At 53.6% G+C, this 21,847-nt stretch overlaps 9 protein-coding genes across 9 annotated transcripts; 5 read left to right on the top strand and 4 right to left on the bottom strand.

Annotated features, from left to right (window-relative positions):
• Positions 1-1,195: 1,195 nt before the first annotated feature.
• PG985_013342 (uncharacterized protein) lies at positions 1,196-2,727 on the bottom strand (the record flags this gene model as incomplete). The annotated part of the gene is made up of 3 exons (XM_066833108.1): positions 1,196-1,513; positions 1,573-2,364; positions 2,473-2,727. 3 exons carry the CDS (start codon positions 2,725-2,727, stop codon positions 1,196-1,198), a joined length of 1,365 nt encoding a protein of 454 aa, XP_066677848.1.
• A 2,162-nt stretch (positions 2,728-4,889) lies between these two features.
• Positions 4,890-5,919, bottom strand: PG985_013341 (uncharacterized protein; the record flags this gene model as incomplete). The annotated part of the gene is made up of 7 exons (XM_066833107.1): positions 4,890-4,999; positions 5,054-5,156; positions 5,211-5,255; positions 5,312-5,491; positions 5,572-5,667; positions 5,772-5,825; positions 5,902-5,919. The coding sequence occupies 7 exons, from the start codon at positions 5,917-5,919 to the stop codon at positions 4,890-4,892; spliced, it is 606 nt and encodes a 201-aa protein (XP_066677847.1).
• A 1,546-nt stretch (positions 5,920-7,465) lies between these two features.
• Positions 7,466-8,056, top strand: PG985_013340 (uncharacterized protein; the record flags this gene model as incomplete). Its single annotated transcript, XM_066833106.1, has 1 exon — positions 7,466-8,056. One exon carries the CDS (start codon positions 7,466-7,468, stop codon positions 8,054-8,056), a length of 591 nt encoding a protein of 196 aa, XP_066677846.1.
• Positions 8,057-10,178: 2,122 nt separating this feature from the next.
• On the top strand, positions 10,179-11,705 carry PG985_013339 (uncharacterized protein; the record flags this gene model as incomplete). The annotated part of the gene is made up of 2 exons (XM_066833105.1): positions 10,179-10,322; positions 10,410-11,705. 2 exons carry the CDS (start codon positions 10,179-10,181, stop codon positions 11,703-11,705), a joined length of 1,440 nt encoding a protein of 479 aa, XP_066677845.1.
• Positions 11,706-12,142: 437 nt separating this feature from the next.
• PG985_013338 (guanosine-diphosphatase) lies at positions 12,143-13,878 on the bottom strand (the record flags this gene model as incomplete). The annotated part of the gene is made up of 2 exons (XM_066833104.1): positions 12,143-12,200; positions 12,266-13,878. The coding sequence occupies 2 exons, from the start codon at positions 13,876-13,878 to the stop codon at positions 12,143-12,145; spliced, it is 1,671 nt and encodes a 556-aa protein (XP_066677844.1).
• A 1,204-nt stretch (positions 13,879-15,082) lies between these two features.
• On the top strand, positions 15,083-15,877 carry PG985_013337 (putative pul domain-containing protein; the record flags this gene model as incomplete). Its single annotated transcript, XM_066833103.1, has 3 exons — positions 15,083-15,355; positions 15,412-15,794; positions 15,844-15,877. 3 exons carry the CDS (start codon positions 15,083-15,085, stop codon positions 15,875-15,877), a joined length of 690 nt encoding a protein of 229 aa, XP_066677843.1.
• A 155-nt stretch (positions 15,878-16,032) lies between these two features.
• Positions 16,033-16,923, top strand: PG985_013336 (uncharacterized protein; the record flags this gene model as incomplete). Its single annotated transcript, XM_066833102.1, has 1 exon — positions 16,033-16,923. The coding sequence occupies one exon, from the start codon at positions 16,033-16,035 to the stop codon at positions 16,921-16,923; it is 891 nt and encodes a 296-aa protein (XP_066677842.1).
• A 656-nt stretch (positions 16,924-17,579) lies between these two features.
• PG985_013335 (Kinesin) lies at positions 17,580-19,655 on the top strand (the record flags this gene model as incomplete). Its single annotated transcript, XM_066833101.1, has 2 exons — positions 17,580-17,922; positions 18,007-19,655. 2 exons carry the CDS (start codon positions 17,580-17,582, stop codon positions 19,653-19,655), a joined length of 1,992 nt encoding a protein of 663 aa, XP_066677841.1.
• A 354-nt stretch (positions 19,656-20,009) lies between these two features.
• On the bottom strand, positions 20,010-21,815 carry PG985_013334 (uncharacterized protein; the record flags this gene model as incomplete). The annotated part of the gene is made up of 4 exons (XM_066833100.1): positions 20,010-20,097; positions 20,296-20,758; positions 21,329-21,475; positions 21,521-21,815. The coding sequence occupies 4 exons, from the start codon at positions 21,813-21,815 to the stop codon at positions 20,010-20,012; spliced, it is 993 nt and encodes a 330-aa protein (XP_066677840.1).
• Positions 21,816-21,847: the final 32 nt, after the last annotated feature.

Here is a 21,847-nt window from a genome sequence, read left to right as displayed (position 1 = left end):
GAATATACCGCACATACGCAGACACATACACACACAGCCACGATATATCGTAACCGGAATATTTTGTTCGGCCTCCGTTTCTTCTCCAGCTTTCTCTCGCCCCCCAGCCGCTCCTGGGGGTCATTCTCATCCCTCCCCCTTAGTGCACGCCTTAGCCCTCCGACGTTCTAGACCGTCTTGCTTTTAAAGTATTTAGCAGCTACGCCATGGCTTAAGCAGGCTAGCCAAGGGGAATGCCCGTTGCCAATCGTTCGATCTGCCTCAGTAACAGCGATCTGCATGCCCGTTTAGGACGGGGGGGGGGGGATAAAATGGCGTGCAATGGGTTGTAGGGTGGAATCAAATCACCGTGATAAAGATTTAGGAGATGCATTAAAGAGGAACGTTTTGGAAGGGATGAGAAGCAATCACCACCAATAGCAAGAGCAATTATCCTTAATTACGGGCGAGTAGCTGCTAGTCAGGCATGAATACATATCGCGACATCTCCAGTCGAGATGGTGAGCCAAACTCTATTTTCCCTTTCTCTTCGTACAGACCTCGGTAATCGAACCACGAAGTTCGACCATAGCCCTTCTCAACAACTCCTGTACAGTATGCCACAAAAGAAGCGGGGAGAGCCGTCTAGACCTATGTACGGGGGAGAGAGCCCCTCAGCCCCTGTCGATCGTGGAAGAATGGCTTACTTAAGAAGGATCGTGTGTTCGGGTTGTTTTTTCAAAGATCCAATAGATTGGTAATGGATGCATCTCGGACCATTCTAGCCCGTGCGGATGTAGCCCCGGCTCTGGTCATCCAATCGAGGTCGTGTCTAATCGGAAGAGAAGAATACATCCAGTTAGCTGAACCGCTCTCCCATGTACAATGAATTCGATGTAGATAGGCGACCTGTAACTCCAGGATCGCACTGGATGCCGGCCCGTCCGCCCATATCCATTTGGCAGTGGATGCAGTTTCCAGCCCGGCAGGCACGACAGTTATGAAGCATTGCTATGCCTCAGATTTCTTGTTAGGGTTATATTCATGTAATCTAGCACGGCTGTTCACACATGTATATCTACATAGACCTAGGTAATCCTTAACGCCGCGTTCTCCTTATGCGATACCAAAATAATCCCAGATGCCCTTCCCTGTACGGGGTCAAATCAAGCCTTTTCAATCCCTTTAAACAAAATGCAATAGCCCCCTCTGGGCTCTAGACCTCTGCCACTGCAACGCTGTTCTCCAGCGCAATAGGCTGGTCTTGCTTGTCCTCGTCCACGCTCTCGTGGTTGATGAATAGGAAGGAGAGCAGCACGATGCCGGCGCCCACCCAATACAGGAAGCTCGAGAACTGCTGGTACTGTATCATCTCTCCGATCAGGGAGAGGGGGATAGTAAGCGACAGGCCGACCGTCACGAGAAGCGGCGACGTGAGCAGCATGGCGTACGCCCACGACATGTCGCTGAGGAAGGACGATATCGAGTTCAGTATAATAATGATCAAAACCTTGCTGGTAGGCGGCAACTCAAACTGTGGTGGCTGTATGTCAGCAGGCGGTCCAATTTAAGCGTGAAGTGGAGAGAACTTACGGTTTCTATTCCGGTCACATGCAAGACGATGAAAAGTGGCCATAGGAACACAATATTGAAGAGGCCCACCATCCCAAAGAACAGCGGCATGCTCACGCGCTCTTCGTTGCCGACCCGCAACTTCATGACCGTCACGTACAGCCCGTACACCACCGCGCTGAAGAGGGCCATGGCGTCGCCGATGGCGATCTGCCGCTGGCTCTTGTGCGGGAAGTTGCCGCGATCCTCGTCGTTGTCCTTGCCGGATAGGTCGACGGTGGAGATGAGCACGATGCCCGCGAGCGAGGCCAGCACGCCGACGAGTTTGCGCACCGTGAAGCTCTCGACCTTCATGAGGGCGCACAGGATGAGCGTCCAGACGCTGCTCGTCGACGTCAGGATGGTGACGCTGCCGACGCTCGTGTACTCGAGGCAGGCCGACGCGAAGTAGTTGGAGAAGAACCAGATCATGCAGAACTCGAGGCTCAGCCGCGCCGTCTCGCGGAACGTGAGCTTGTCCTCGGGCTTGGGGGCGTCGAACGTCTCGAAACTGCCCTCCTCCTCATCCGCTAGGAGCCGCTCGCCGGCCGTTACGTCCTCGTCCTCGTCCGCCTGCGTCTTCCCCCGCGGCCCGTCGAGCGGCGCCAGGGACCTCTCGTCCCAGCATTGTTGCGCCACGGCCTTCGCATGGCCGAACCCGCCATTCTGTATAATGTATTTAATCGTGATGGGTATCATAGAAAGCGCAAATATCGATGTATTAATGTAGACGACAAAAAACGGCTTGTCGTATGTATGATCTGAGAAAATGTACTACAACCCCGATGATATCCATCGTGTTAGCTTGCTGATGCTGCTGCCGGGTAATCCCGATCGCTTGAATACTTCATCTGGGTGATGGATCGATCAATGGTAACTCACACTGGCAAGAAAATTGGAAGCTGTCCAAAGGAAGACCGTCACCGTGAGGCACGCAAGGCCCAGCGTCCTCCGCGCGACCTTCGCAATCCCCGATTTTCGCTTCGTCGGCGCGGGCGCGCCATTGATATTCGGTGTGATGGATGCCGGGGGAGTGTCCTCCATGAGCTCGAACGAATTCGAGGATCTCTGGCTCGTCGAGTCGTCCCAAGCGAAGGATGGGTCGTCGTCCGGCGACAAAGGCTTAACCAGAGCCATATTGCTGTGAATTTCGTCGCTGCTGTTGCTGGTGATTGATGCCTGGAGGGAAAGCAAGTCGCCAGCTCGGGAATAACGAATACGGGTTACGCCAGATGGCCAAAATAGGAGAAGCCTACGTCACGGCGCTGGGACAATCGTGCGGGTTTCGTCTGATGGCTTTGGACGACAGCGCGCGCGGCGGCAGCATCGGCTCAAATGGTGGTCGGGAATATTTCTCTGGCTAGCGGAGATGTAGATGGCGCAGAGATCGGGGTTGGCTGGCAAACAGTCGAGCACTTGAGTCTTGAGTCGATAGGAGTTGTTAAAGGTTGAAAATAGTCAATAAATGACGCCAGGCGCAATGAAATTAGAGTTTCACAGAGGCCCCCAAGGGCCAGAGGTTTGAGGTTTGCTGTTCAATCGGTAGCATCGGCACAATCCTGGGGTCCCCTGTGGGCGTGGGCCTTCCAGGGACGATCCGCCGCCAGCAAATTGCATCAATCAGCCCGTTCCGCGGGATGGGGGGTCCATTAAATCCGACACATTTAGACGCGCAACGCCTGTGAGTCCGCCAACTATCCCATGCCAAGCCGGTCTCGGCAGACTCTGAGATCTGGTTTTACCTTGGGTAGGCAGATTTTCGACTTGAACGCTGGGTCTGTGTCGGCCTCTTGTGCCGTTCGATCGGCCTGAACTGTTGGCGTGCGCAAGACAGCTTTGGACGGCTGTCGTGCATGGGTGCTGTGGTGCAAGATAATGGTATCTTTCGCGGTCATGTGCTGTGGTCTTGTGGTATGCCGTATGCAGGTTGGGGTTTTTATACCCATTGCAAGCAGGCTCCGTGCTACCTGCATTTCGTAATGGTTGCTCGTCCGGGTATGCGGTAGCGATGATGATATAAGTCATCCGTCAAAAACAGCCGTAATGGTTTCGACGCGTTGTGTATGCGGCCGATAAAGGTTCGGCGTAACTGAGCAACAGAACAGCCCTATATCAAGACAGTACGAACCTTCACTTGGAGTATACCTTATGGCAAGAAATGTTTCTCCTCCCCCTCTTGTCGAAAAGACAAGCGCCATCATCATGAAGATGGCAATCAGAGGAAGCTACCACCATGCCTTCTGCTCTTGCACAACATCATGTGCCCGAGAACAAGCCCTCGTAAACATCACCGTCTCACAGGGCATTCGAGAGGCATCAAATGCGGATGCCATGCTTTGAGTGCAACCGCCGCCCACGGCACCTGGAACTGCTGCATCGTGACCGAGCGCCGTGAGTGCTGAACAACAAGCAACATTGTTTTTCTTCCGTAGAGAGCGAGAAGACTTAAGTTGGGATTTATTTGGCCAGAAGTCTGCTGCGAACAGCGGTCTGTAGATGATGCAGAATATTGATTCCTGTACCCATAGAAACCGCAAGGACACCTGCTGTCCCCATTCGATAGACGGATAGCCGTCGACGGTCGAGACTTGGTGCTTGCTCCAATACGTGCATTTCACATTGCCCCCGCACGCTATCCACCGTGAAGATCCCAATCTTTGCGTGCCTTTGTCACTCTACGGCAGACCCTGCCTGCTTAGTTGAACGGGGTTGACAAGACACGGGCTGACGGGATAACTTCGATACCTCGACCGAAAGGTCAGGAATGGCTACCAATCATCATTGCCTGACATGAAGGTATATCTGTTTACAGGGTTATACCATGTACGAGGTCTTATACAAGTCCTATCCAGACATGTTCAGCAGCCTGTCTATCGAGGCCTGATCCCGTAACATTGACTGAAGGTGTTCGGTTTATCCAGTATCGTTGGCATGTGTCCATATAAATGAAGGGCGTGCGATGACCGTGTCCCCTATAAATCAAGGGGATTTGATTGGGCGGCCGCAACACGTGCGATGTTGGTTTTATATGGTCGCCTTGCTTTAAGGGGCGTTCATCCTTCGATCACCAGAAGTCGCCTTGCTGCACTCCACACAACACACCGGTTACGATGGATAAGAAATGCAGTTCAAATGTAGGAAATATATGCTACACCGCAGCGGCGGATGGTCCATATGAGGAGTCCATCTTGGGCGTTGCTGTGGTGCTATGAACGCCGCTCAAAAAACCCAATTACGCCGTGCACAGCCCAACGAGGTCCCCGAAAGTATTTCAATTCCACCTCGACTACAAGGCTCCCTTAGCAGGAGCATCCGTCCCGGTCATTCTCGATATGAATGTTGATGGGATCCTGGAAGTCACCGCTGAACTCCTCGGACTCCTCCTGTGCCAACGCGTTGCGTGCGATAACTGTAGAAAGATTAGCGAGGTGTTGGTAGGGACTAAAAGACCGCAATATCATACCTTCAAAAGCTTGCTCGACGTTGATGGCCTCTTTCGCACTGGTCTCGAAATAGGGAATGTCACCCTTCGAGGCGCAGAAGGTTGCTGCTCTCTTACTGGAGATCTAGTAGAAAGTTAGACATGAGGTTGAAGTCGGAAGAACAATATTGAAACTTACCACCCGCTTACTTTCCTCGACATCGATCTTGTTACCCAGCACGACCTGTTGATCGCTGTTAGTGGATGCCCCTTGTTTCAGATGGCCGGAAGCAGTCTTACAAAAGGGAAGTTTTCCGGGTCGCGAGGCGACGCCTGGATTAAGAACTCGTCCCGCCAGCTGTCTAACGCCTCGAAACTCTTGGAGTTGTTGACGTCGAAAACGAGCACGCAGCAGTCGGCACCTCTGTAGAATGCAACACCCAAAGACTGGAAGCGTTCTTGGCCGGCCGTATCCCAGAGCTGTGTTTTCCCAAGTCAGTCCATAAGCACTGTGTTTTGGCTATCTGTTTCTGCCTTTGTCTCTGCTTGGGCCGTCTTACCTGCATAGTCACCTGGCGATCGTCGACCAGAACCTCGCGGGTCAGGAAATCGGCACCGATGGTAGCCTTGTAGCTTGCGCTGAACTTCTTGTTGACCTATTGACGACAGTACAATCAGTATAGCTGTCCAGGTATTTCCCCTCAATCCTAAGGGTCGGAACAACGGATCTGGGGCCGGCGGGTCGGGCAGGGGAACGGACATATTGGTTCATCAAACTGGTTTTGCCAACACCACTATCGCCGAGGATGATAACCTGGATTCGATCAGTCAGCTGTGTATTCGACCTAAAAGATGGTAATGTTTGGATGCCGACATGCCTTCAAGAGGACCTTCTTCCTAGAAGCCATGATGAGGACCGAGGTTGGCGGCTAAGTCCCTCGTGCTGATGTTTCGGGCGGCCTGGAGACCGTAGCGATGCTCTGTGGTAGACGAAATTCGTCTATATGCTGCGCAAATGGTTTGCGCTCGTATTTTGTTTGTTCAAAAACCTGTTGAGATGCGCGAAGAGGTTGGCTGTGGACTGCTTTGTTGTTGTTGATAGGGTAGTTTAGGTAGGTTGGGGGAAAGCAGCTATCTGATAAATTGAAGGTCGGTCGGGGAGCTCTAAGCCCAGGCTGATACAACTTATTATGCAATCATTGGTAGGGGTGGCTTATCGCTTCAGGTGTGCTCCATCCACTGCTCCAGCGCTCCGTCTAGCAGTCACCGCATTGAGGTACAGATGTAATGCAGGCACATTGCCTTGGGGGACAAAAGACAGGCCCAAGCGTCCAGCCCAAAGCACACAAAGGCGCCATCCAGCTGTAACTGGCCAGCCTGCATCAGTGCACCCACCCGGCTGCTCACCACCCAGCCATTCTTCTAATCGAGTCAGAGAAACGGGCATGGCCAACACTATGATCGGGCAATTACAGCAAAAAGCTCCTTGCTGTATTGTGAAATAGCCCCCATCGGATTTCTGCAGGAACAAAGTGGCTTACAACTTGCCCAAAGAGGCGAACATTGCAGATTCCTAAGAAGTTGAGGTCCTACCTAATCCATCAGAGCTCGGTCTGTGGGATTATGTGCTCGTTGTGGTGGCCGTTCTTATGGTAGAGCTTGAGAATGCAACGCCTGCTCTTTGAATGTGCTTGGGAAATCAAACCAAATCCATCGTCTCTTCTTTGGGATGCAGTGTCACCTAATATTGGTATGCTAACTTCCGACCTGTTCATTGCCATATCTCTTTGGCGAGATTATGGCCTCTGTTTGATATTACACAGCACAAGACCGTAGGCACATATCCGGCCGCAACCACAAACTGTCCTGCCACACCAGTCATAGTACTTGCCTCACTACGATTGATTTCAGCCATTAGAGCAGCAATCCAGACATAATTGAAAACGAGGGCCAAGTCAACTGGACATCTGCTGCTTTAGGTAGGTACTAACAAAGCTGTTCGACACATGCTTCAAGCGAATGCAATACTGTACGTCTTGTGGACCATCCCTCAAGGTTAAGTACCCGTCATCATAGTCACCAGAAACTTTACCCCAGGCGTCAAAGACGGCTGCGCGGAGAGAATGATCCTAATGGCAGTAGATCTACACACAATTGGAGCCCCAAATTCCTGGGCGTGTAGCGATCATGGTTGCATCGAGCAAAGTGCAAGCGCGCCTCCAGCTCCAGCTCCTTACATGTACTGCTTGCTCATGATGTCATACACCATCATCATACACAGCTACTTCAATAGACATCACTTACACGACATGTCTCTGCAAACAACCCCAAAACAACTTTAATCAAGTCTCTATCATCTCAATTCTGATTCTCAACGCACATTGGACGAAAAAACACCATCAAAACTTTTCCCAAACACTCCAACATTACCAACACATACCCACAACCATCACAATGGTCGCAATTCGCATCAGCAATGCCCTCAGGGCAGCCCGCACAGCAACCCCAAGCATAACTGCCCCCACACGATCGGTAGTATACCGCCGCAGCATCGCGACCACCCCCCGCGCAATGGCCCAAGGCTACGGCGACGGCAGCGAGGACCCCCAGAGCCAGCCGGGCGCCACCAAAGCGCAGGAGAAATCCGAGCACCCGGGCCCCGCCCCGCCGGACGTCGGCAAGGGTACCGGCGGCGGCCCCACCAAGGCGAACAAGAACAATGGGCAGAGCGCCGAGGAGGCGGCGAGCGCGTCCTCGGGCGGCTCGCGGTCCAAGGAGGCCAAAGAGACGGGGTCCAGCCCCACGGGCGGCAGCGTTGGCGGCGGGCAGGCGACCAACAAGGGAGGTGAGGCACTCAAGGGCCCCCAGGGAGAGGGTTCCCCCCAGCCCAAGATCATGAACCAGAGCATCCCCGGTGCGAAGCCAGGGCTGAGCGAGGAGCAAAAGCAGGAAGTTGAGCAGCATAACATCGACTTCGACAAGCGGCACGATCGCGCCGCCCCCGCCGCTGACGACAAGGTGAACAAGAAGTTCTGGAATTCGTGAGTAATCCCCCATGCGATGTGTTTGTTGACTTTGGTCTTAGTTGCACGTCATGCAGCCTTGTTCTGGAAGGGAAACGAGTGTACCACGGGATCTTATACTAACATATTTGAGTAGTGGAAGTGAGGGACGCAAAGGTACGGAGAACGATTGGAATGCCTAGATCTTACAGGCCGTCAGAATACAATCCCTTGAGCCATAACACGCTATAGATCGTGTTGTATTGACAGTTGTCCTAATGACAAACACTGTTTTCCAAATCTCGTGTACCATTATGATGGAAATAGTGAGCAGTGAGATATGGAAGCGGAGGGTACAATTCAAATTTAAAAGCAGAAGACTACATCTGCAGTTATTTAGATTTATTTCAGCTGCTGGTATCTGAGTTGGAAATTCGCAGAGGCACAGACGCCGTCATCATTTCCTCAAGGTTGATGCCATCCCCAAGTGCGCCTCGTTGGGGTAGCACTGACATTGATCACTATCGAGACCAAGACGTAAGTTCAGTTGGTGCTACTGGAAATCAAATTGAATGATATTTGGTTGGCACAGCCTGTTTGTTCTACATAACAGAATTGAGGGTTTAGGGACACCTGTCTGGCCGGCTCCGGGTGATTGAGTCTCGAAACCTTTCACTTGCCTGTCGCCATTAGGACTTCAGCATTTCACCATTTTTGATCGAATCCGGTTTCAGCATACTGATCACTAATTTTATGCGACAATCCGTTCCCCGACTCTTTCTAGCTATTCGATTTCAGACTGATGGCTGAGCCAGTGGGTACCACACTCGGTGCTCTGGGAGTCGTTGGCTTGCTGTCTGTCTGTCTGGACTGTTTCTACTTCATCCAGGATGGACGGTCCGTCGGCAAGGACTTCCCCCTCCTCCATGGGGAGTTCATCAACCAGCAATTTCGGTTTCGAGTATGGACCAGAGCATCGGGCTTCTTCAGCGGAGGCGGGTATGATCGGCGCCTTGACAATCCTGAAGTGAAAGCCCAGGTCCGATCCCAGCTGAATTCCATCGCCCTCCTATTCATGGGGATGCCAAAAGAGTAGCGAAGAGATACCAGATTGCTCAAGGGACCAACCGAGTCGCTGCCCCGGGTGAATACGCCGACTTCGTCGAGGAGGGCTTGCACAAATTCCTCAGGCGTATCAAGCAAACAAAGAGACAAGCTGGCTTTCTGGGCGCCTTAAGTTGGGCCCTGAAGAACAAACGTTGCTTCGAGACCATGTTACAGAGTCTGGAGAAATGCATCAATGCCTTGTATTTCGCGACAGATAACCTGAACCTCTTCGACCAGGCGACCCTGCGGAACGCTATCGACATCGAGATTGGGAGCATCATCGATATGGGGTCTTTACGGAGGCTTGTTGCGTCTTCAACATCAAACAATCTGTCTCTGATGCGGCAAGTCGGCGAACCACGAGCATCTGGGGCTGATACGCCGGTCCATGGAACAGCTAAGGCCCGCAGACTTCCTTTACTGCCCCCGAAGAGCAGTCTGCTCAGAAACGAGTAGCACCTCTTCAAGAGAACCTGCCCGTTGTTTCACATGAGTATTTGACGTTAGTGGTGATAGTACACTCCCGAAGGTACTAGAGAGCCTTGGTCTAGAATACCGCAAGTATCCAATACAATGGGCAGCATCAGGGCTATATTTAAAACGGCGAATAAGTGGCATTATGGATGTTACCCCTACTGTCCCGATTACTTCTCTTATTTGAGAAAAAAACCAACATTTCCTTTCCTTTCCTTATTATCCATTATAAAATCGTAGAATTTCATATTTGGAGAATTTGCTGAGACCAATGCTTTTGGTTAATGACAGCATTGCCAGAGATTACGATAGAAATGGTCGATTTGATATGATATTAGATATCAGATACGAGTGTAGGTGTAAGCATCCAAGAGCATGGCACAAGGGTGTTGATATTAGCGACGGGGCCGGACCCATAGACCGATCGGGCGGGCTCTAGCGGGACAACGCGTGGGCTTCCAGGGGCCAAAGTTCCCAACGTCATTCCGAATGGGAACCAGCTTAAACCATCTTCACTGTCGACTTCCCGTCCCTGCTCCTCCAGCGCACACCAATGGCATTTAGAGGCCTCTGCCAGTATTCCAATGGCGGATGAGGAGCTGCAGCAGAAGATTCATGGTCTAGGTGACCTGGATCTGGCGGCACTACTCTGTCTCATGAGCCGTGAACACTGCATCGTCAGCACCGAGCCCGAATCCCTGGATGATCTGGTCGAGGAATTGCAAATGGTATGATGGCAGCTTCCTACATCCCATCCCGCTGATTTGCGACCCAGGAATGAACTGACTAACATAAACCCTATTGCCGCTAATCAGGTTGTCTCCCAAACGTTCGGACTCAAATCTGCCGTCGTCAACTGCACCGCGCAAACCACCCTCGACGACTTCGCCGCGTCCATCCTCCTCCCCCAGTCCCCGACAGCATCGGCCGACTCGCGCTCCTCCTCACCAGTCCTCACGCGCGGCAACCACCAGCAAGCGAACAACGACTCATACTTCCACAACAACCTCCACCCTTCTCGCGCAAACCACCGCCACAACAATAGCAACGGCGGCGGTGCCCTCCGAGCCCTCACGCCCCTATCGGCCACATCCTACTCCCACAACCAGCCCCACCAGCCAGGAGGAGGCCTGCACACGCAACCCCAGATTGCCAACGTGGTGCTGGCGCGGGACCTCGACCGCGCGCCCAAAGCCGTCCAGATCCAGGCGCTGGAGCTGCTGCGGACGCGGCGCATCTTCACGCGCACGAGCGTGCAGGCGGCGCCCAAGCAGTTCCTGTTCCTCGCCGTCTTGGGGGCCGACAGCGCGGGCCAGGCGCGGGTCACGGAGCACCTCAACGACTTCTTCTACATCGCGCACTGGCACGACCCGGAGGACGGCTTCGTCCGGCTCGACGAGCGCGAGGATGCGATGATGAGTACTGCTGGCGGTGGCGGCGACGCCGGCTCGATCCGAGATTACGAGGGGGACAAGTACCACAGCAGCAGCGAGAGCCTGAGTGGCGAGAGCGTCGTCCGCCGCCGGAGCCTACGGGGCAGCATGTCGTCGGCGCAGTACTTCGCCGCGTCCAGCAGCGCCTACGAACCCCCCACGCCCAAAGCCGCCGCCGCAACACCAAAAGCAACAACAATAAACCGCACACCCCTACAACCGCTCCGCACCGACTTCAATAACAACCCGCCCCCGTCCCCCTTCCCCTACTTCAACGAAAGCGACATCGCCGCCCTCGCCACGGCGGGCCGACAGGTCCACGTCGACATCGAGGTGCTGCGGTACCAGATGAACATCATCTCGCACCTGCGGATGCACCGGGCGGTGGCGGCGGGGACGGGCGGCGGCGGCAACGGCGTGACGCCCGCGGCGACCAAGCACCTCGACCAGCTGACCAAGAGCCTCGCGGCGCTGCACGGGCTCGACTACGTGACGCCCGCCCTCGTTGTCCTGGCCGCCAAGAAGATCTACCTGCACCGCGTCCGCATCGTCGCGCCCGCCAAGGAGCGCAGCATGCAGTGGGGCAGCGACCTGGCCGCCGTCGAGCAGCTGCTCGACGGGGTCGGGCCCGAGGACGTCGTGGAGGATGTCATTGGGATGGTGGCCGCGGCGTTGTAGTAGTACTGTAAATATCAATACCTAATACCATAAAGACTTGTTCCTATACAAATGAAAAGCATCTATATCCATTTCACGTTATGGAGTCAAGTACGGCTCATCGTCGTCACCTCTTCAAGGACGTTTTTATGTACTTCTTCCATGTTGTTTGGTATTGATGGGGTCATGAATAAACTCGTTTCTGTACATCTTTTCGTTCCTAGGCAAGAGACCTCTCTAGCCAGAAACCACCCAAGGGGGTTGCACCGTATTTTATACAATAAGAAACCCAACAACGCCGGCCACAACAGCGTCGACTCTTCGAACGCTTGCGGCTTATGATTCTGTTTCGTTACAACCCGTACCCAGCCCTCCCGGTCATTAGTCTTGAATCTAAGAAATGTATATCTTGCACTCGTGCAGATACCTCATCTCAGTATATCATGCTCGCGATCCTCCTAGTGAATCTCGGACACCTTGCAGTTCCATCCAGAGTTCTTGGCCAGCAGGGGCAGACTGAAAAGCGATTAGTTAGCGATGAATCAATAAAGTGGAATTCCCAGGGGAAATTGGTAGCTTACCTAGCACCAAGGCACCAACCCAGCTCATTGCCCTTGAGCTTCTTGGCGATGCGGACTTCCCGGTCAATAGGCATGTCGTAACCAGTGTGCAGGAGACCGATCATGAAGTTGAGGTCCAAGCAGTACTCGCCACGGTCGCGGAGCTCCTCCAGGGCACCAGGAATGCTACCGAAGACCTCCCAGGCCTTCTCGCCGCCGCACACCGCGTTGGTGAGGTCGTGGAGCTCGCGCAGGGTGAAGGAGTCGGGCATGCCGAGGGGCTTGAGGCGGTCGTAGAAGAAGGAGAAGACGTAGACGTCCTCCTTGGAAAAGGTCTTGGCGAGCGAGGGCTGGTGGACACCGTTGAAAGAGCAGGGCGCGAGGGTGCAGGAGGCGTCCTTCTTCAGGATGCGCTCGGCCATGCTGCGGCACTGGGCCGGGGCAGGAGTCGCGGGGCCGGTCATGTTGACCTCGATCTTGCCCTTGCCCAGAGGAGCGTGGTTGTCGCCGAGATCGACCTTGATCGCGTCGGACTGGCCGGCGTTGATGCAGGGGTTGATGATGGGCTGGTTGAGCCACGCGTTGTCGGTCTGGCCCTTGGCAATGTCCTCGATCAGGTTGAGGTGAATGGAGTTGCGGGCAGCCATCAGACCGTAGCCCAGGTGAGAGTGCTGGTACAGCTCAAAGTTGCGGCCACCAAAGGCAAGCTTGTACTTGTGGTCGCCCTCGGCCATCTTCTCGGGCATACCGCCGTTAGCCGCTCCCTTAAAGGTAGGCTCGAAGACAATCTGCGTAGAACCGCCGCCAAGATCGAAAATGGCAGCAGTGGGGCTCTGGTCAGGACCGCCAATCTTGCCGAGCAGGTAGTTCGTCGTGATCCACGCGTAGACACCCTCGTCGGAGCCGTCCATGATAGCGACTCCGTTCTCCTCACGAGAGACCACGGGAAAGGGGTAGTCCTTCTCCAGGTGGTTTCGGACAGACTCGAGGATCTTGTCGCTCGCCTCGGCACCAATCATGCGCAGACCAGCAGTCGCCTTGACGGCGACAGGGCTGCATCCCTTGAGCTTGTCGGGGACGGTCTTCATGGCAACGGCCATCAAATCATCCAGGGTCTTCGCGGCGGCAATGGGGTCGTCCTTATACTTGCTCAGGCCACCAACGCTCTTCTCGGTCATCATGAACTCCTCCTTCTCGAGCTCGGGGGTAGGGCCGCAATTGTTGAACTTGTACACGTGGATTCGGGATCCAGTGCTGCCGGCGTCGATCATGAGGACATATTGGATAATCGGCTTGTCTTTGGAGATGGACTTTGTGCACTTATCGGTGCCGTAGGACGAGTCGGAGGGAGTCTGGCCCTTGGTGGATGTCGAAGGGGCGACGCCGGTGTAGATGTCTGCGCCCCTCGGGGAGAAGTAGTAGAAGAGGAAGATCAGGAACACAACGATCGCGGTGGTCTTTAACCACCGCGCCTTTTGTGCTGAGTTCATCCCGGCAGGTGGTAATTTCTCCAGGATGCCGGTTTCACCGCGGTGCGGATGCTGTGCGTAATTATTGTCGTAGCGGCCGGGTTTCTCGTGAGGGTCTCGAGCAGGCACCTGCTTCGTCGGTAACGAGACTGATGTGCGTCGCATAAAGACAGCTAGATCAAACCACTTGCCCCTTTGCCGAAAGGGACGTGGGGTTAGAGGTAGACAAGGACGGAAACGAGCGTGGAGGGGAGGAAAAGAAGAAGAAAAGGGAACGACGGGCAGTCAGGAATTAACTGCGGCAACCGACGTTGATTAAAACCTTAGGCTGGGGAAAGTCAGACAAGAACGGGGAGGTGCAGAAGGAGGAGTCGGTAGGACCAAACACGCTTCCAATTCTAAATAAGGGAAAGAATCGACTTCGGATGCTGACTAGTAGGGAGGGAGTGAGAAGAAGGCGGGTAGGAGTGCATATGTTGGATGGAGTATGCAATCTCGAAGAATTTCCTCATCTACATTGTACATTATCTGTTCCCTCCAGGGCCAATCCAAGCCAAGGCTAATCTGGCATGCTGTACTATTCGCCGCATCCTTCCCAATGCCCTTCCAAGCAAGCTGAAAAAGTGGGAATCTTCCCCCCTTTGCACTGCTTTTAGCACCTTGTTCTCCCCCTTGGGACCTGGGACGCGCAACAAGACGATCTGCCCCAATTAAAGGGATCCCTGGCCACCTGTTATTACTGCGCAGAGAAAAGGGGACTCGAGGCGACAGCTGAATCGCTAAGCCGGTCGCCAAGCCGCTGTCGGCTTGCGATCCTCAAAATCGAATGTACTTACATAAATACATGCTTTACGTACACGGATAGGAATAACTAGTATATTCGCATATAAATTTCATTCTGTCTTACTTCCCCAAAAACTGGAAAAGACTTTTACCAGCTTGAAAACGGTAAATTCCATCATCAAAATGCCATCCAATTCGTCTGTGTGATCTTGAAGCTGCGCCTTCAGACGGCTCGGCCCCACTGTTAGCCTATCAGGTCCTTCGGGGAACCTTCCAGCGATCTGATGGATTCTAGAAATCGCTGACGTGACGTACAAGAAGCCGTTGCCTTTGTGCCACCTTGTGACTTGGGAGTTTCAGGATTTTGACCATACAACATCACTCAACGTCTTCGTGATTGCCTAATCTTGTTTCTACTCGAGAAAAATTCAAATACCAGTTGCTTTGATATTTCCCATATTGCCGCGATCCTTTTCCTCGTTTTTACTTTCTCGTTGCCACGTTTTTACACCGACAAGCCTAGAAAGCTTCGAAGGGTGTAAGTCGCCTTGCCTTCCTCTAAGCACGTGCAAGCAAGCCCACTGCAATGGATGTCCATCTGCTGGTATACGACCTGTCCAACGGGCTTGCCCGTCAGATGTCTATGGCTCTACTAGGCTTTCAACTTGATGCTGTCTATCACACGTCGATAGAGTTAGACGGCACCGAATGGGTTTATGATGGCGGCATCAACACTATTCGCCCCGGCACTTCGCATCTGGGACAAGCCCTGCAACGAATTCACCTTGGCAAGACCCAGCTGCCCATGGAAGTGATTATAGAGTACGTGGACTCGTTAAGGGATATATTTACGGCTCAGGTAGGCTTCTTGATGTGAACCATGCCCCTGTTGGCGGGAATTAACCACTTCTCTAGGCTTACGACTTATTCAAACACAACTGTAACAACTTCAGCAACGACTTTGCTACATTCTTGGTAGGCAAAGGGATTCCGGAGCATATCAGCAACATGCCACAAGCTGTACTCGAATCTCCTTTCGGCAAGATGATGTTGCCGCAGCTCGAGCAGATGGTGAATGCCAAGAAGGCTCAGCAAGGCGGCCTTCTAGGCATCCAAACTGACCCGCGAGCTGGTCCATCAGGTACGGCAGCATCATCAGCGCCTCGTCCAGTAGTCGAGACGAACGGCGGGCACCATGTTGGACACGCAACTGGTACTGTAAGAGACGTTTCGACGGCACGACAGCTGGACGCGTTGCTCGAGAACGCAAAGAAGACATGCGCGATTATCTTCTTTACGTCAGCAACATGCCCGCCGTGTAAGACACTGTACCCTATTTACGACCAGCTGGCCGCAGAGCATGGCGACAAAGCAACCCTGATCAAGGTCGATACGTCGTTGGCATTTGACATTGGCCAACAATACAACATCAGCGCGACCCCGACGTTCGTCTCTTTCTTGAGGGGCGAGCAGCAGGAGCGCTGGATGGGCGCCGACGCGAGCAGACTCAGGGGAACTTTGGGACTTCTAGTACAAATGGCGGCACCATCACATCCACACCAAATGCTGAACTTGCAGCGTTTTGCCAATCCGGAGGTCCACCCAGTCTTGTACGAGAAGGTGCCGCCGCTGGACAAGCTTATGACAAAGATGAACTCCGATGATCCCGCCGTCCTTGGATTGAAGCTCTTTATCGAGGCAAGAAAGGCCGAGGGTCCGGCCCAGGCGACAGTTTCTGATTTGCACGGATTCGCCAATTATCTAGACAACGCTTTGAAAATGCTACCCGTTGAGGTCATGTTTGCCGTGGTGGATCTCTTCCGAACCGCCCTCGTGGACCAGCGTGTCAGCGGGTTCTTTGCCGAAGAATCTGGCTACAAGTCTATCATCAGCATCCTTGACTACGTCAACAACCAAGCAGCATGTCCGTATGCACTGCGCCTTGTGACTTTGCAGATGACGTGCAATCTGTTCTCAAGTCCGTTGTTTGTGGACCAGATCTTGACCCAAGCTACTCTACGGAACCCTATAACGCAACTGGTCTCGACGAGCTTCCTCGATGAAAAGCATACCCCTGTGCGAGTGGCCGCTGCATCATTGCTTTTCAACCTGGCCTCCACTAATTCCCTGAGAAGGAGGCAAACTTTGGAAGATGTACTGCCCGAGGCCGATCAGGTAGAACTGGCAGCCTCGATGCTTGAGGCGATCTCGCAAGAGGAGGAGTCGGCCGAAGCTCTTCATGGGATGCTTCTGGCGCTGGGACACCTTGGGTACTGTATGCCCTTAGAGGGAGAGCTTATTGACCTCCTTCGAACAATGGACGCCCAAGGAACGGTGTCGTCGAAGGCGGACAAGTTCCCGAAGGAGAAGGACTTGATCACCGAGGTTGGATCCGAATTACTGGGCAACGGGCTGAAGAGGAAGTAGACTCAGTAGACCGCGAGCTTTAGAGAGTACCTAGACTTGAATTTTTCTACCGGCTCGTACATGTAGATTAGATCAGCTGGACGTGTAAGTGGCGTTTGGGCCGTTTTCTAGACTACTGTATACCAAGCAATTGCAGTCACTGGTTGGCCAGGCTACTGGTAACGCGTTACCTGCGAAGGTTTTGTGAGCTGGTCGCGCTGGTCTGCCTGCCGTCCCGTTGAAGCGGGCGGAAAAATCGATATCGAGATCAACAACCCTTGTGTCTTCTTGTCTCACCCGAGCCTCTTAATATGTCTGCAACACGCCCTAAAAACAAACCAAAACCAGACCGACGCCCAAATGGCAGCTCGACGAACAAACTAATCGCCTAAAGATCAGCTTCGAGTTATAATGTCAACTCTCATCATCCTTCATGATATGAAGCATCGAATCCCTGGATCCCATTTATACTCGCTACTACTAGATTGTGAACAAAACGCAGGTACTGTACCTGCTTGGGCCTTGGAGTGACCCCGGTGCAGATCAATTGGGCAGGCACATGCCACGTCAAGGCAGGCGCGCGCGGGATGCAGCTGCCCTGGCAACCAAAAATCAACAAAGCGGGTCTCCCCAGCCAACCCACTTTCTTGGGCGGCGGTGGGCACAAGTCACTCCAGATGTACGGCGCATTCCTGAACTTGCGATTCCGCGACACCATTGACGACATTTGCGAATCGCTATCTGAGCTCCTGCGCGATCCTGGAATGCTGCATGCCGTTGCCTCGCAAACATTCCACCGAAACACAGACAATAACAGCAGCCTCAGCATAAGCAGTAGCGCCAGCACCAGCAGTAATATGGCTCCCCACCATCGGCACTCGATGCTCGCAGTGCCTCAGTCGTCTGCTTCCACTCCTTCGTTGCGCTCGCGCGATGGATTTCTGCCGCCGCATATGAAGATGGTGGACGGCGGTGGCAACGTCAAGGTGGTGGTCAGAGTGAGGGCCTTTTTGCCAAGAGGTATGCTGCCATACAATTTTACTATTCCATGTAATGACGCCGATGGCGATCCACAAGATCGAAGCTGATTGAGACTGCGTTTAGAAATTGAGAAGGAGAAGGATTGCTTGATAAGCATGGATCCCATCACGCAGATGACCACCCTCCACGTGCCTTGCGACGAAGACCCTGGGAACACCCATGGGAAGAGTCGCAAGATCGAGGAGAAGTCGTTTACTTTTGACAACTCGTTCTGGAGCCACGATCGCAAAGATAGGCACTATGCGGAGCAGGAGGACGTGTACAACTGTTTGGGTGAGGAGTTTCTGGACCACAACTTTGAAGGCTACCACACATGCATCTTTGCATATGGTCAGACTGGGTCCGGAAAATCGTACACCATGATGGGAACCCCCGACCAGCCTGGACTGATCCCTAGGACTTGCGAGGATCTCTTCCAGCGCATCGAAGCTGCGCAGCAGGAGACTCCCAATATTTCCTACCACGTCCGCGCTTCGTACTTTGAGGTCTACAACGAGCATGTCCGTGATCTCCTGGTCCCCGTTCGCCCCAACCAACCACCTTATTACCTGAAGATCCGCGAGTCGCCTACCGAAGGTCCTTACGTAAAGGACCTGACGGATGTGCCTGTTAGAAACATCGGGGAGATTTTACGGTACATGAAGATGGGTGATGGATCGCGAACGACGGCCAGCACCAAGATGAACGACACAAGTAGTCGTAGCCATGCGGTTTTCACCATTATGCTCAAGCAAATCCACCACGACATGGAGACGGACGAAACGACAGAGCGCAGTTCGCGAATTCGCCTGGTAGATTTGGCAGGAAGCGAGCGCGCCAAGTCGACCGAAGCGACGGGCGCGCGCCTGAGAGAAGGCAGCAACATCAACAAGTCTCTTACTACGCTGGGTCGTGTCATTGCAGCCCTGGCAGATCCAAAGCAAGGCCGATCGAGCGGAAAGCGGAGCAAGGATATTGTGCCGTACAGAGACTCGATCTTGACCTGGCTGCTCAAGGATTCCCTTGGCGGCAACAGCAAGACGGCCATGATCGCCTGTATTGCGCCATCGGACTACGACGAAACTCTATCTACTCTTCGATATGCCGACCAAGCCAAGCGCATTCGTACTCGTGCCATCGTCAACCAGGATCACATCTCTACTGCGGAGCGTGATGCCCAGATTGCTGCCATGGCCGAGGAGATCCGGGTTCTGCAACTCAGTGTCGCGGATACCCGAAGGCGCGAAAAGGACCACAAGGACAGTGAAGAACGCCTGGAGGAGTACCAAAACCGCGTCGTTGCGATGCAGCGTCTCATGGAGGAACGCAGTATGGTCTCCGAGGGCAAGATCCGCAGTCTGCAGACCGAGAACGAGGCATTGCGACTTCACCTCAAGCTTGCGCTCGAGAGCTTGAAGAACCCGATCCCCGAAGTGGTGGTTAATGAGAAACAAGCTGAGGGAGGCGAAGCGGGCAAAGAGAATGCGGACCCTAACGGTGGAGAAGAAGAAGCAGACGACAAGAATGACGACGACTCGCTGGTTGACGAGGCCTACTACGACGACGAAGACGACGGTTATTCGTCCGAGGTTCAGGAGGACAAGGCAAATGACATGCAAGATTACATGCAAGAGCTTCTGCAGGACCTGTCACTGTTCAGACGCAAGATTGGCGATGACAAGGGCCGGTTTTTGGATGAGAAGTCCCGGAATCCACTTGGTGTCCGAGCTTGATGAGAACGATGGTTTGAGGACGGGGCATAATGTTAGGTGGTGCTGAGGGCCCTTTGAAAGCAGACATGGCAACATTTGTATTGTGGATAGCGCGTATGGTGTTCTGGAGTATTTGTCAGTCAGTCAGTCAAGGGGGAGAGGGCACACTTGCGACAAAAGATTGTTAGTTATCCTGTTGGATGACTCTCGGACGTTGAATGAGGGATGATGTTGTGGACTTTAGGATAGATGATACCTACTTTATGAACACTTGGCTTTTCTTCTTCGGCCCCCAGAACTCACTTGCTTCCAGTTTTTTCTATTCCATCCGGCTATTTATTTAGGCCATGTGAATCTGGTACTGGGGATTCTCATTTAGGCGCCCGGTGTCTCGGACACTGAGTTTATGCTGCGAACGAAGGAGACCAACGGGTATAAAGGTCCGCTGAACTCCATATCGTACCTGCGGCGAAGGTCAGTCAGAGACGGATCTGAAATAGTACCTCCTGACAACAAAAGGTTCGAGCTTACCAGTAGTTCACGGCAATGCAAACTCCTTCTTCGTTGCATGATTGCGACACCTTATGGTACCTGGAGAAAAAGGGGGCGTGCGTGAGTAACGTTTTTGATCATGCAATGTGGGAATACCAAGATGACCTACCACATGGCCGGCAGGTAGAACATGTCTCCGGGCTCCAGCGTCACCCGCATCGGGGTCGCCAGGTGGGAGTACTTGGTCGCGTTGACCTGGGCGTTGTCCGGGTCCCAGGTCGCAAAGGGGACGTCGTCGGCTTCTTCTTCCATGACCAGCTCGAGACTGCTACTTTCACTGCTGTCGTTTTCGTGGTCAGGGCGGGGGCGACGGGCGTAGTGCGCGGGCCGGAGCGGCCGCTCGTGGACGCAGGGCTGGCAGAGCGGGGGCAGCAGGACGAAGTGCTTGCGCCCCGCGACCTGGACGTAGACGTTCTCGTAGTTGTCCCGGTGGAGGGCCGTCACGGACCGCGCGTTGCCGATCCACAGGTTGATGGCGTCGGGGTCCTGCTGCAGGGCGATGCGGGCAAAGGGCACAGAGCGCTGGACCTGGTCGAAGAGGGCGCGGTACTCGTGCCGCAGGTTGTCGTTTTCTGGGTGGTTTGTGGGGTCAGGTTAGGGTACATAGGCTGGGTGGGTGGGTGGATGACGAGGGTTCGATTCAGGTAGGGAGGTAGGGTAGAGGGTACATAGATAGGTGCTATTCGGTTAGGGCTAGTGTATGTAGGAAAGAAAAAAAGGGTGGAGGAGTCCCTGGAGAGAGACATAAGTGAAGAGGGGGTCCCCGTCGAAGGAGACAGAAGCGCATGTGCATGCGGCATGCAAGACAACTCGTAGCAGTTAGGGGTCATAGTTCCTAGCGTGACGCCAGCTCAGCCGTATAAATGGGAATAATTGGAATCCTTCCATATGCGGCCGGGCGGTTCGAGGCCAAAGGCAGATCGAGTGCCATATCTGGCAAGGAGGTATGGATCGCCGTATCATCGTGGTAAAGCTGCGATGAGGAACTATGACCCCACGAGTTCTAGACAGCCTGGCTTCTTCTGGCCTGGCACCTTCTAGCTTGGCTGGGACGAAGGACGATTAGGGGTTCAGGGGGAGGGTGTTTGCCACCTTCAAAAACATGGTTTGAGCGGTGAGAGAGGGAGAAGTCATGTACATACGGGTTTGGGCATATCTAATCTCTGACCCTCGGAAGCCTGGATCGGTCTCCTGCTTCGTCAGGTATTCAATGAAGTCCGGGAAGGGCTGATCTTCTTCGTGTGGTTTGGCGAACACTGTATTACCATTTTCATCGAGGGTAGGAGCATCTGCATTCCTGTCATGGGCACAACTAGGTCAGGGACGAACTCTACGTTTCTCTACAGAGGCCAAAGAATGAAAGAAACCAACCCGAGCGGCGTCACAGCAACATTGACATTGTGATCTTGTAGAAACCGAGTCAGATACTCGACGTTCCACGTCCTGGTCGCCTGCCAGTCGCGAGCCCCTCCCCCGAACCACAAAGGGGGTGTTGCGGGCGACATAGCGCATGAACTCCAAAGGGCTGGGCTCCTCGGCCAACTCCTCCACCACAGACGAGTTCAACTCGTTGTACGTGGTGATAAGCTCCGCGATGGGGTCAGATTCCTGGACCGCTGCTGTCGCCATCTTTATGTCGTGTCGTGTCGTGTCGTGATAGC

Source organism: Apiospora marii (assembly GCF_038362585.1).
Source record: "Apiospora marii strain CBS 49790 chromosome Unknown utg000011l_segment0_segment0, whole genome shotgun sequence".
Taxonomy (NCBI): domain Eukaryota; kingdom Fungi; phylum Ascomycota; class Sordariomycetes; order Amphisphaeriales; family Apiosporaceae; genus Apiospora; species Apiospora marii.
Note: the sequence above shows the minus strand (reverse complement) of the source record. Positions and strands in the feature narration are given on the sequence as shown.